The sequence below is a fragment of the Colletes latitarsis genome, chromosome 9 (genome assembly GCF_051014445.1).
Source record: "Colletes latitarsis isolate SP2378_abdomen chromosome 9, iyColLati1, whole genome shotgun sequence".
NCBI classification, from domain to species: domain Eukaryota; kingdom Metazoa; phylum Arthropoda; class Insecta; order Hymenoptera; family Colletidae; genus Colletes; species Colletes latitarsis.
The window spans coordinates 32,614,146-32,628,659 of record NC_135142.1 but is presented as its reverse complement, the minus strand read 5'-3'; the positions used below and the strand labels follow the sequence as shown (position 1 = coordinate 32,628,659).

General features: G+C 42.3%; 1 protein-coding gene across 1 annotated transcript in view; it reads right to left on the bottom strand.

The window, feature by feature from the left end:
- Positions 1 to 14,514, bottom strand: part of Cow (Proteoglycan Cow) — a 44,922-nt gene that overhangs the window by 10,321 nt on the left and 20,087 nt on the right. Inside the window, exons 2-5 of the mRNA XM_076772140.1 lie at positions 10,267 to 10,324; positions 7,093 to 7,195; positions 6,476 to 6,607; positions 907 to 1,052 (exon numbers count right to left, since the gene is read on the bottom strand). Coding sequence (XP_076628255.1) covers positions 907 to 1,052; positions 6,476 to 6,607; positions 7,093 to 7,195; positions 10,267 to 10,324 — 439 coding nt within the window. The remainder of the gene's footprint in view (positions 1 to 906; positions 1,053 to 6,475; positions 6,608 to 7,092; positions 7,196 to 10,266; positions 10,325 to 14,514) is intronic.

Sequence of the window (14,514 nt, the reverse complement as noted above, 5' to 3'; positions counted from 1 at the left end):
GAATATTCATGGTGGATACGCTTGTCCCCAAGTCCAAGCGGAGAGACGCAAACACGGGTCCATTGTTAAACAGACTACGCGCTGCCGCCTATGAATAAACTAACGAATTAACGCCATGTGTAAAATCAGAAAATGTCTGGACAAAGTTGAGATTAAGAACGGTTCGTTACCGTATTTAAACGTATTCCGCTGACTGACGAATTTCAGGCGGTTAAAAAATATCTACGGATCGTTTTTCTTTGCAAAAATAACACGAGGAAAGAGTGGAAAATTGACGAAAAACGGGGATGAGGGGGAGTCCAGGGGTGGCGTCGATAGAAACCCGTTTTACTGTTAATTCGAACGTTAAATCGAGCCAATTTTCCGAATAATAAATCAACTTTCCTTCGACTATATTGATATTTGTTAACGAACGAAGAATCGAGTAAAACGGAAGCGTATCGAGTATTTAAGAAGCGTTTGAAAGCAAACATTAATTCGATTAGTGTAATTGAGTAGCGTTAGGGGGGTGTGGTCGTAGCAAAGGACAGATTTCCTGTCGACGCGAATCCGCCTGGACTGTCAGACACGATTGTCGCTGGAATCCTATTTACCGGTAACCATTGGTTATCGTCTTCTACGAGCCAATCAGAGCCACAGTGCCGACTCGCGTCTGTGAAAATATTCAAGATTCGGGCCGACAGGATATCTCCGTTACGACTCTATCCTTACGCACTACGTATTTAATTAAATTAGTAGAAGCACCGTTCCGCTCGGAAATATTAACAATCTGATAGAATCTATACAAGATATTGAAACATTTAATGGCATACACTCTACGGGTTAACTACGATATTTTCTTCAACAACGGTTGTGCAGAAAAACCCATGCATATGTTAAAGAAGATCATATGTTCAAGATGTTTACCTTTGCAGGGGCAGAAACCTTTGCAGGCAATGCTCACCAATGTATGGTGAATACAATTGTGGTATACCAGCCGGCACAACGAACTGTACGTACGATTATCGCTTCCACAAAGGAACGTCGGCTTCACCACAGGACATTCTTGACATCTGCAACAAAAGGGACGAGTTGGCGTCGTTACGTGAATATTCTTGATTTTCATCTTATTTTAGCCTCTAGAATCCCCCATTAAAATTTTTCCCAGGGGTGGCCGAACACCCTGTATATTATTTAAGAAGCCAAAGGTATACACATACGTAGATATATGGAGACTAGCTTCGTCTTGATCAAGGAGTTAAACTAGCTTAATTACCGCGTTACTTGGTTTAAATTAATTACACGTTTGCCGAGGACCGCAAATTCTCCAAGCACCAGCTACCAGCGGCATTGTGGCCGAATTCACAAGGGGACCCTTCTACGAACACCAAAGGTTCTTTAGTACCAGTTTCGCGTTCCTCTAGAACCGCTCGTAATTTCTGTTTCGCGATGGTTTCTCCTGCAATCGTTGATTCGCCAGACCGATGACAGAGCCAAGAGTCTAGAATCGTTGAAATGTACCGAACAAAAACGAACACACACTATCAACACTGTTATACAACGGGACGCGTAAGCCCGGTATACACCAACGATTCTGTCCAAGAGTTTTTCGAAGGCTTGCCCGGAACTTTTGATTTACGCGAACTCGACGGAATTTCATGAATGCGAAATGTAATTCCCTGACTCTCTCGATTTTCCTCGATCCTCGTTCAAACCCTCCTATATGTATACAATTTCCAGTGACTCGTGGAAACTTTCGACTTTCGACTTTCGACTTTCGATCGGCCGATTCGGTTATTAAATTACACCACGGCAAGAGTAAGAAATACGATTTTCTGAAAACGTATATTATTGTAACCGTTTTGCTGATAGGTCGATAAGAAATTTCAGCTGTCTGTGTTTAAATTAAGCAATCGGTTGAAGGGAAGACCGACGGCAGAGGAAATCTACTTCTCTATAGGCCCGATCGAGCTATTGATTTCGCGCCAGGTATAAACTCTTATTGGAAACGAGTATCGAGCGTGTAGAATCCGAGGAAATCGGGGGCAGGTTGAATCGATTCAACGGCGAATAATGGCGGCAGGACGTAGCTGGATCTAGCAGGTAATTACAATTCTTATAGAAGGAATCTGTTTCTGGCGCCGACACACGCATGCTGAATATAGGCGCATAGGTCGCGTAGCGTCGTCCTGATAACGCATCTAATTCCTATGTCGCGAAAGGCAACGTTCACGGCGGCGAAAACAAGAAAAAGAAGAAGAAGAAGGAAAATCAAGACACGTCTTGTACAATGCATCGACGTTCGACGGTGCATTCGAGCATGGCGCACATGTCTCGCAAGGATACGAAAACCGCAAAAGTAATGTTGTACTCGAACGATTATCATTATTACTATCGTGTATACCAAGTGGTATTTGGGTGGTGCGTTTTAGCCGACCAAGTGGAATACAAATGCAAGTAAAATATCCACAGACGTCTATTATTGGCTCTGCCATTGAAATTTTATACCCGTCCAATGCATATTAAAGCACGAAATTACCGTGGTACGGAACCCAACGGAATAATAGACCTCGTTTCACGTCCAGTGCCATACATAATTTTCTTTCAACCGTGATCCTTATTTTATGCATTTGCATAGGAACCAACCAATTGACGGACGTCGTTGATGCTTGGTCGCAATTTCGTTACGTTACTTTCTCTATACCGAAAGGAAGAAAGAACGAAAAAAAAGATATAAAAACACAAGACGACATTATCGTACCATTCGATTGTTTCCTCTAAATTCTCTAAATAGATCTGCCATTGCAGCGATCGATAACAACCGACCGATCGTACATTGTATTGCACGTAGATGGGAAAAGATACATATATGAAAAAGAAGATTTTCATCGAGTCTAGCGAATGGATGACCACGAGCGATTGCCCATAACAGTCGAGATATAATTGATTAATTAATGTATTTAGCTCGGATAAAAAAGTAAAAAGTTAATAAAGAGTTTAAGAGGACAGAAAGTTGTTGATGGAATAATTTAGGAAACGCATCAACGGTAGATGGACCGAGGCGAGGCGGTGAAACGAGACGCGCGGTCCGTAGATCGCACAAGCAACAATTTCCATCGAAATGCGAATTAAGCCGGCAGGGGAGGACAGGATTAACGTCCAGCTCATTTCCCCGGGCTGTGTACTTGCACGCGGAAACGCATCGGCGTGTAGCAACCTCGATAGACGAATTAGTCTATCCGATTGGATTTCTTGCTGCCCTTTGCTATCCTAGCGAATACGCGCGTATTTCAAGCAACGACGCTCGCCGGGTTGCGGAATTAGGCTGCCCCGAAGCGTGTGTATCCTCTAACTGGACGCTAAAATGAATGCCGCCGCATGCAATTCTGATGCGGTTTCGGATGTACTTTGTGGCCGTGCTTCGTATCCCCGCGCTTACACAAGTTAATGCACTGTCGGCTGTTTGATATACATACACCCGTTATTTGTTAATCAGTTGCCAGCTCGTACTTTTTATTCTCAACGTCCTGGAGAATACGAACGAACGAACGAACGAACGAAACAAACTGTAACGAGAAAAAATTACGTCTCCGTAACAAGACATTCCAAAACGGATTGTTATTTTCCATCTTAAATATCCATACAAGAATCATGCGCGTACAATATACGATGCATTAACTTATCGAATAAGCGATATATTGTTTTTAATAAAACTAAGAACCCGAGTATGGTCATAACCGTTCAGTCACTGTCGGAATCAATAAAATCATCGCACATCCTCGAGTATTTTCTTTTCTTACCTATTAGATTTTTCTTCAAATCTGAACAAGGAAATTCACAAAAAAATTCGATAAAATTCCCAAGTACTTATTTATTTTCAACAAGAGGAAAAATTCTATTTCTGTATCGAGTCGCTTCGTCCTGTTACTTAAAAAAAGCATGGCGAAGTAACTGAAATTTTGTCCACCGATCGGATTTACGGCGTTCGTGTGAGCTAGAGTCGACATCGTTGCCGTACTATCGATCTTCTTGCTGGTTCGAAATTTTTACCGAGCCTCGAAAGCGAAAGCGGGAACCGTTTTATATCAATAATATAGATTGGTCGCGAATTTTCAATGCCGAATGAAATTTTACATGCCGTTTGTTTCAACGATCTGCCAATTCAGCTACGTTCAAGAGAAACCAAGTCGAGAAAAGCAGATGCCGGAAGGGAAGACGAAAAAAGGGGGACACAGGGTGAAGATAGAACGAACTCGAGAGCGAAGCTTACTCGGCAATAAAGACGGGTCAGAACCCCTCTTTCCACAAGGGGCTAGAAACTGGCGACAAAATGCTCGTCGGAGCCTCGAAGCTCTTCCATCATCGCATTACCTGGCTGGTTATCGACTAAAGATTCCGTGAGTAGATACTCTTTTCTCCATTTGTCCGCCGCCCATACCTTTCGGCTTTTCCTGTGCACGATTTTGCAAATTTATTGTATATTACATTTACGGTGTACCCGAGTATGTATCCAACAATAAGTCGGAATATACAAAGCATAAAAAAGGCAATATCATTATTCTTGATTGCCATCTTGTTTTGGCCAAAAGAATCACCTTCTAAAATATAATATTTATCATGGATATATCTAAAAATATTCGATTAGACGTATTTGGGTAGTCAAGTTTGAATATAATTCGTAGCGTTGTAATATTTATGAAATATTCGCACAGTAAACGTGGACGTCGTAGACGTGGTTCGGAAGAATCCAGGTTTGATGCGTGTCGCTCGTCGGAAGCTTGGTTCGCAATTAGACTGTTTCTTGTTCGACGTAATCCTTGTGACAACATTTCGTGTAGAATTTTCAGAAGAGAAGCGAACGAGTGAGTGAGTGAGTGAGTGAGAGCAACCGACAGAGAGAAAAAAGAAGCGGAAAGAAGGTGGATGGAAAACCCTCTTTGCTCTGCTCGCTCGTGCAAATTTAAGTAGGAAGAAATGTTTCGCTGGCGACGCTCACCTCTGTTCTCTCGGCCCTTTCTATCTTCGTTCGTCTTCCGTCTCGAGCTGTTATCCCCGCGGAATATTCTTCCTCCGTGGCGCGCCGCGACTGCTCGAACCTTCCTACATCCTTCCCAGCCTCGAGAGTAACTCCTGTTTGACTTAGCGTCGTCGCTAAAGTAAACGCATGCATCCCCTCTAGTTTTGTCTTTTTCCCCACGGTGTCGTACGAAATTCATTTTTTATCCTTCGCTTCTATGCGTATTATTATCCTTCTTACCTTTTCAAGCTAACGGAATAAATAATTTTATTCCAAATTTAATAATTAACTAATTCTCACTCTCCGAATATAATACATATATGTTTGCGTGTTTAAGATACTCGAAAGCCGGTCGCCGCCGCGCGGCGCGGCGGTTCTCGTGACGCGGAAAACTTTTAAACGATGCTCGTTTATTTTTCTCGTCGTTTCGATGATCGCATTGAAATTTAAGAGGCACGTATCCGTGAAAACGTGACCTATAAAACTAACCTTTTAGTTTATCTCCCGGGGAAGAGAGAACGCGTTCGATGTGCGGTGAACAGCGAAACCAATAATTCTCGGTTAATGTTTCGTGAAGAACAAAAACAGGCCGCGTCTACTTTTCCCTGCGGGACTCGCTTCGATACTTGCCTCTCGAAACATTTTTTCATTTTACAATCGTATTCGCAAGTCACGGTGAGAAACGCAACAGAATAACCAATTTAAACCGAATTACTCAACCACTCGCGCCAACGGCTATCCGTCGAGAAAATATTCCCCGTTAAATAGAATAAATATCCTGATTAAATTACGGCAAGTGACTGTTTGCGGTTTCTGAACAAAATTAAAAGTTATTCCGATATTGGAAACGTTGCACGCGAGTGCTCACTAGTCTGTTAAAGGAACCAATACTAAACTACTAGCTATCGAAACGCAACTATCTTACAGTACGATGGATGAGTATATTATAGAATGAGTTTCTCTTGAATTTGCAATGCGGGGGTGTCGATGAACCGTTAGGCACTGGAATACCGTCCACGGATCCCTTAACCCCGTTTCCGTGGCATTTAGCTCGACGAAATCCGGACCCAAACGGTAGGCGTGCACGCGCGGTAAACAGACCAGACTGATGCTAACAGAGATTAGAAGAATCGTGACCTACCGTTGTGGCGTACCGATAGGAACTAAAACTCAATCACGATCGTGATTTGCTGTCCACGAGCACTCGTTCAAGTACGGGAAAGGATTAAAGAGATACTTGTAATTGTAATAAAATCAGCTGAGCAATCGATACGTCGAGTGGCTTGATTTTATATGGTTCTACAAAATAGCTGGTTATAATATAAACTTATTAGTCGGTTAGCGGCAGCATCCTGTATCGATATTTATGGAATTTTTTATCAAATATTACGACTAACGTTGATAAATAGTCAGCTCGGAAAATGGTCATTCATTCTACTATAATGTCCAAGTTACTTTAACGAAAGCACCAACACTTACTTCGGCTCGTCTTGATCCTCGTCATCGTCTTCGGAGTCGAAGAAAGCATCGTCGTCTTCCGAGTCGACCGAAGTTTCCGTTCTTATTCGTCGGTTCTGTTGAACTGCCCGGGATTTCGGGATCACTATGTCGCTGGAAAATAGAAATCGACAAATAGAAACGGCCTGTATTAGAATCGCTCGCTCTCTATCAACCTGACCAAAGCGATCGATTCGATTTTCGAGTGCATTTCACTCAAAGACTCTAGATTCGTTCGAAATTTATGCCGACAGCTTTAATATAAACGTCTTCTCTTTGAATCTACGCAGCGTTTTACTAACATGACCAACATCGTAAAACCTTGTATTTTTTGGATTGTTCTGTTATTGGTAATGTCAAGTATACGATCACGGCTAACTAGGCTAAATACGTAGTATATTAGTACGCTCGGAAATGAACGATCGTCTCGATTGCTGCTGGTTCGCCTATCGCCTTTGCGATATGTATTCTCGTTGAACGTACGATGCGAGTGACGTCGCCGAGTGACGTCGCCGAGTGACGTCACCGAGTGACGTCACCGACTGACGATCGGGTGAGAAATTTCGAGCAGGATCGTTATGATCATCCCGAGCACTCACCCTGATTTGTGAAGTTCTTTCTTCGAGACGCAAACGGCTGTGAAAGTGTCCTCGAGGAGGCACAGCTCCTTTTTCTTGCAATTTAGTGGCCGACAAAGTTCGCCTGAAACAAACAAACGGGCAAATAAGCTGATCAAAGACTCGTTATTCGCAAAACTTGCACCGGTGGCGCATGTGAAAATGTGGCGAAAGTGAAAAATAAATTAGCTCTATTGATGCAACGTTAAATCTCGTAGAGTAATTTTACCAGAGACTGATCGAGTTTACAGATCGGAGTAGTATACTTTCGAGCAGGAAATAAATTTGAACGTTGCGAAGGTGTTAAAGTTGGTTGTTGGTTAAGAAAACGATGAAATTTAGTTGCGTAGTGGGCAATTTGAATTTTCTCCGAGCGCGATGATTCGTTTCTTTGATGTGCCGATGCGGCATTGAATGCCCGGTGCAATTGCATTCGCGTGGAAACAGTCGACAAGCGATATTGGTCGTTTCGAAGCATACCGCATTCGATCGAATTTCTATCTTCTCCATTAACCCCGAATCCGACCGTGGCCGTCGCTCTGCGCCTCGTCGTCCTTTCGCATCTGGCGTCGCAATAAACCCGATAAGGAATCGTCCTAACGTTCCACTGCGATTCCCTACCCAGGCCTAAACGCATCATCATTCGAAAGATAGTTTATTATACGTTTCCGAACCGTGTCGATTTCGCGAATCGTTTGCAATCGAATGTTTCCGAATTCTCAACGTGGTCAGAAATTCCATGACCTACATTTTCCACGCTAAAAACCATTGCAGCACCTTCGGTGAGCGGACCGAGAGTGGATTTATCGGCGGAAAAAGAGCATAAATTCTCCGGAAACGTAATATCAACGCGTTATGTCATTTACGCTGAAAACCCCTGTGAAAAGTATATGTATATTGTGCGTTTTTTCGTCGCAATTCTGAACAATATGTTTCCACAATGTTGCGTTGTGCCAAATTCCATAAATATTCGGCTCCGCCAGACGCCAGACAGAATGAATTAACCGATTCCTCCTGCTGTGAACGCGATCGAATTACTGTAATCAGGATTCATGTTTCCAGCCAACTACCTATCCTGAAAATCTATAAATCTATAAATAATTCTCTTTTTTTCAACACCAATTTACTTTATCCTTAAAATCAGATTGTACCTGATTAAAAATCAAACTAAAAGATATTTCCAATAGTTTTCTTCGTTAAAAAACTGTCTATAAAAAACTGTCGTACGATTCGTATTACGTTGTAAAGGAAAAGGAAAGAGAAAAGGGGAAAAGGGGGAAAGAAGAAAATTCGTTCGTACGTAACGACCGTGCGTTCGCGTTAAATTGAATCGCCGCGTCGGCCGCAATTACTTTGCCCCCTTTCAGCATAAATAACCGCGGAAGCCTGTCGGTGATTCGAGGGTGGTCATAATAATAGCTGTGGGTTAACCCTTCGTACTGCGCTCCGACTACCTGGCCAGACGCGTTATATTCCTCCCGATGATGCGATCAAAATTACGGTAAAAATTACGATGGCTGTAACAAGCGTTCCGCGTGTTCAGGACCACTAACAGATTCGTCGTTATAATCGATTTTACATACCTACTATTACTATTATACATAGCCGCTTGTATACATACAGGTAGCGTTACGTTATACGGATTAAATAACGAATAAAGCTTAAAAATGAATTTCCCTTTAATCGAGTAACCTGTTTTAGTGTCGCTTGTTCGCAATTCAGGCGTACACCGAATAAAACTATTCAACAACAACAACAACAATAATAATAGAATAGAATCGATTCCCATTCCGGAAGCAGGATATTCTACATATGTATATGCACCGTGTAAGTACGTAATTTATGATAGCTGATCGGTATCATTCACCGTGTGCAGCTCCTTCACCGCCTCGAACAAAGCTGCGCGTTATTGTAGCGATAGGTTATCGCTGGCTGTTCCACGTTGTTTGGCCACGTTATCGAGCATCTTGGCCATTAGCGTCATCGATCATACAATTCCCGAAATGCATGGTCGATCGTCGAGGTATATCACGATTCGAGTGCGTCTAATTCATGCAGAAGTCGTGCGCCTACTTTGGATGCATTGTAAATTGTACGTCGTAATTGTCACTAGTATAATATATGTACGTTGTAATCAATATCGCAATGCCGTTTCGAACCGATCGGAATAGCTAGAAGGATGATGGTATTCGATGGTGGTGTATGGGTCACCGTGTATTTCACGGTAAGACAGACCAATAATTTGTAGGGTTAATAGGCTTTCCAGGCTTCTAACGGGTATAATTTAAGGGGGTAGTCGAACTTGGGAATTTTAACTATCGACCGTACACGTTCGTAATCAATGATCGATAATCCAAGGTTTTTCTCTCAAATATCTAAGAAAAATAGCCAACCGTGATCCCTGTTACGAATAATTGCCATAGCGACCGATATAATAAATATCTTCTTTATACGGATAAGGACTCTCAAACTATCAAATACGTTCATTAAAATATTATTTCCTTTATTATTGTTATTATAGACAAGTGTCGGAATAAGCGGCAGTTTATTGTCGAAAAATTCAACAGAGTACGAATAAAATGTGCCCGTGCATTGTTCGCAAAACATTTGCTGATGAAATTGGAACGATGCAACCAACAGTCCCATCGAATTCGACTGGACTACGAACGAATCGAGAAAACTTTCCGACAGAGGAAGTTTGCGTATCTCTTGGTAAGAGGACAGCAGGGAATAATAATGCGAGCTGACAGTTTTCGCGTTAGGTTTCGCGGCAAGCGAGCGAATTGGATCCGTGTCGCTCTGACGATTTCCAAGACGCGTCCGATATCTGACAGGGTTAGCGTGTATGTATGTAGAAGGCAGGGTGTATCGCGTACTCGATCGCGAATAACACGGTTATTTTCGGTTTCAGTGGATCACAATGTACAATGTACAACGTTAGACACGTCGCTAACAACGTGCACCATATAATTCTTCCAATTAATATATTTAGGAAAATGAAATTACTTTTTTTTTTCTATGTCTAAATTATTATCATCGACTAAAATAGTATTACAGCACCGTGTAGTAGAGAGTACTGTAACGTGTTGGTCACTATTAATTTTAAAACAACGAAAAATATGTAGGTAATTAAGTAGTTTTAATACGACAACTTACTATTCGGGTCGTGTATCCATCTTTTCTTATCGCCCACTTTCATTATCCGCGTGTCATCCTGCAACAAAAACACCAATTCTCTGTTGAATTATCAAACTAGAATTATACAAGAAGCACTTGTTCGTTCCATGTTATTGTTCTGGTGTTGATTATATTCGTTGGTATTTTGAAATATCTTTCCAAGATGATCGTGTAACCGAATGAAATGTTTCGAACACGTACGAACGAAGCATTATGGTTGCGATAGAATCGGCCAAGCCATTAAAAGACTCGGTGATGCACGTGTCAGGTTACAGAGACATAGGAAATTATGACCACGAAGGAATTATTGGACCGATCTGTTGCCAATATTAATAATATCACGTAAAGAAGGAGAAAAAGTGGATTGAATTTTGTTAGAAAGTCATCGAGTCGATAAAAATAACGAAAAGCAAAAGACAAAAAGAAGAATGGATCTCGTCTCACTCTGGATGGAAACGGACACGAACCGATTTTCTCCGCTAGACATATTTCGAAGAGAACGCGGCATCGAAGGTTACGACGTGTCACGAAATTCATGCTCGAGGCTCGTTTAGCGGCAAAATACTGATTGTCAGAGGGCGCAGCAGCAACCTTAAACGCGATCGCACGACCGCGCGGAATTCTGACGCGATGAACGATCGCTCGAAAATTCAGGGTTGCACGGTTAAAAAGAGAGCGGAGGAGAAGAGCTTCAAGTTCAGGCCGAGGTGATCGTGACCGACAACGTGGGTGTAGGTAAGAACGGATACCTACTAGGCGAGAAGGCGAAGGGTGCGCAGCTCGCGTGATAGTTCACGTGCCAGTTTTCAACGACTCGAGGATAATATCGAAAATACCTATGGAGATACTGGCTAAAATCTCCTAGTATCGATCGCGTTTCAGTTTTAAACTGGCGAGTAGTCGAGCGACTTACAACTCGCTCGTCTCCGTATACTTGAATCTACGAGACATTTTTACCGGCCTGATAAACGATATGGTTTCGTTTATTCGCCGAAGCGTTCCATCGGTCTCAAGATTCAAGCGTTCCTTTTCTCAGACATCGCACGTTTCTCGACCTTACCGAACGACCGATAAATCCGCTAATTAGATCGCTACGAATACATTTAGCAATTAGTAGCGCGAGTCTCGTTTTTACGTTAGTTTTCGAGCGTCGTGGTGCGAGAATAAACCCCGAAGAAAGGGCGTGCGCAGCCACGAAACTTGGGCAATTAAGCAACCTTTAGCTGCTGCCGTAGTTACTTGTTTCGAACTTGGGTTCTGAACCGCAAACGCGAAATTTTCTTCCGCAGGCAAACAGCTCCTTCCCGGAATAAAATTTCCAGTAAATATTCCTGCTGCGCGATAGACAAAATTCATAACGTTCGAAAAAGTGGTAATTTCCTTGCATCGTTAGAAACAATGGGAACGCGTCAAGTGAACTTTTTGCCACTTTTGCTTTTTAAATCGCTCGAGACACCTTGTGTAACTTTTATAGCAATCGATCGCACGGTAAATTAAGAAATTCGTAAACTCTCGGAAATCGATGCAGCAGCAGAGGCATGCCCAGATCTACCTATACAGTACGTGCATTAAAGAATTAAACGTCGTGACCTAGTTTCGTCGGTGCGCGCATCTCGCAGAGATCCGAATCGATCGAGCTAAATCTGATCGTTCGATATCGGCCTGACTATCAATTCCAAGAAGGGAGAGAGAATTTAGATTAATCGGTTGCATGCCCAACGAACGAACGTCCTCTCGGAGGAAGGGAGAACAGGAGTTTTGTGTCTGTAATGGTTTTGAAACGTAGCCAAGGCCTTAAGTCACCTCCAATCGGCCAGATACTCTCGCTGGTATACCTACTAGTCTCCGGCGAGACTTTACTTTTTACAAAACGATCAGTTTAGATTATATCCGTGGATAAGCCCTTAGTCAATAGTTTGCATTATCGGCGACTCAATGATATTCGACCTGGAAAAATATCTTCTTTTCACGAGAAAACAAAAGTGTTTATGCGAACAATCGACGGACGATAAATTCATTAATCGGAAAGTGATGAATTCTAGTGCGATGCATCGACGCGACGTAACAAGATTCTAGTAGATCGAAACATGAACGACGGGAACAAGGTTCTCCCTATGCACCACCCACCTCGAGTAACTTTGGTGAACCGAACAGAGACGATCGTAGTCGATCTTTGCAGACCGATTGCGGCTACAAAATGCATTACCTCGGAGACGTGGCCGTTATCTAGCTGTATTCCACGAGAAAACATCTTTCGCTGTAGAAACAGTGTGTAAAAGGTCCTCGATCGTAAATTAACTTATCGATCATTCACGTTCTCCTCTCTTTCGTTCCGGTACTTGAAAGAAAAAACAACTAAATCTTCTCGTCCGACGATACAAGGATCAACTAACTGGATCGAGCGTTCGTCGGATGGAATAAGAGTCGAGGAGAGATTTAATTCAACGAATAGGTAGATATTTATCAAACTATCGTACGAGTGTTGCATCGATTTTATCGAACCATTTTTACACACGGGCCGAATGCTTTCGCGCGAACGAATGCACGTTCGACTTGCTTTCATCGTTCAAAGATCTTTGCCTACTTTGTATACGGCACGGCACGGCACGGCACGACGCGGCGTGGCGTCTACAAATAGCTCTTTACGTCCCTGTGGGCGTCTGATTAAATAGAAAAAAAATGTGACTTAACCTGTCGGACTCGACCTGACGTAATACTGACGTAATACATATACCGTGGATCAAACAGAAAATAAATCGTAGAGGAAAAATTCCAAGAACGTCGAGTATTTTTTAACTTACCTCGAACAAATTATCATCAAATTTCACGATGTAGAGCGCAAGCAAAAAAATTGTTTTTGCGTCCGATTGTTTTTAAGAAAATGGAATTTCGTCGACGAGGAGAAGGAGGAACTAGAAGAAAATTAAATCTAGATCGTCTTGTTTTTCTGCTGCGAAAACAAGCGTACAGGAGAATTTTCGGTCGCCGTTGTTCCTTTTCCACGATGCTTCGTAGAAAATTGGGTTTCCCGCGTCTTTAAACATCTCCAAGGCCTCCTTTTATGACTCTTCCTCGAAGAATTTTCTCGCGAAAAATCGGAAAGGTACATACATACCGCGAAAGTTATTCTTCAGCGATTTAAAAGTTCTTTACCAAGGCTGGCAGAAAATATAAAAGTTCAATTACGTTTAAAAACCCCCGAAAACGATTGTCTTGTTTGTATCTCTGGAATAGCCTATGAGTTTGATGACACCGGTCATTAATCGACCTGTAAACGCACGACGCCCACCGTTGGAATAATGAGTTCGCGACCGATATTGTTTTCGCTGAAACGGAAACTAGGTCAACCACGGTCGAACGATAAAGAAATTAACCGGTAAAAAATGAATACGAACGAAGGAATCGCGTGTAACGCTCACACTCCCTCGAAACTCATGGATTAACGGGGCTAGCTAGGCGAGTTCATTATTCAAGGGACTAAATACTTTTATTAGAATTTTAGATTTATATTGGTAGAAAAGAACCAAGAAGCAGAACAGTCTCGTTTAATGCCGAATACTGCACCGCTAATATCGACCAAGAATCGAATTTTAAAGGAAATGTAGATACGCGTCTTTCTACTATAGTGAATCGAAGATAAGTGTAAAGATATCGGCGAGAATTGTGCGGTTAAAGAAAATACGGTTGGCCGGCACTGGTGTAACAGAAAAGAAGGACGGAATAGAGGGAAAAATTGAAAGGAACGAGAAGAAAGAAATTAGGTGGAGCTCCGCGGCCGCAAAGATAAAATGCGGGTTTCTCGACAAGTTAATTGCGTCGGAACGAGCTAATGTACTGGATGTACATTATCCATAATTTACGCGTACCTCGCGCTACCGCGAGGTTAACCGATGTAAATGCTTGGTTATAATTTTCGCCTCGCCACGCCTTGAAAGATCATGTTTATTAATAGGTTTGATCGACGACTGTGTATCCCTTTCGAAACTATTATACAGTAGAAACGACCAGAAAAATGCATCGCGATAACTTTACGTTAAAATTTCGTTTAAAATACAGATTAAAAAAATACTCGAGCAACATAAACGATTAACGATTCGAACATCGAGGACTCTGAATCCGATGATCCGGAGGCTCGAGGAGAGCGGAGCTGTTTTCAAAAGAAATCGAAACTTTTCGATTCCCGACCTACGCGACGAGCCGCGAGAGCGAGACAGTCGATTGTCAATT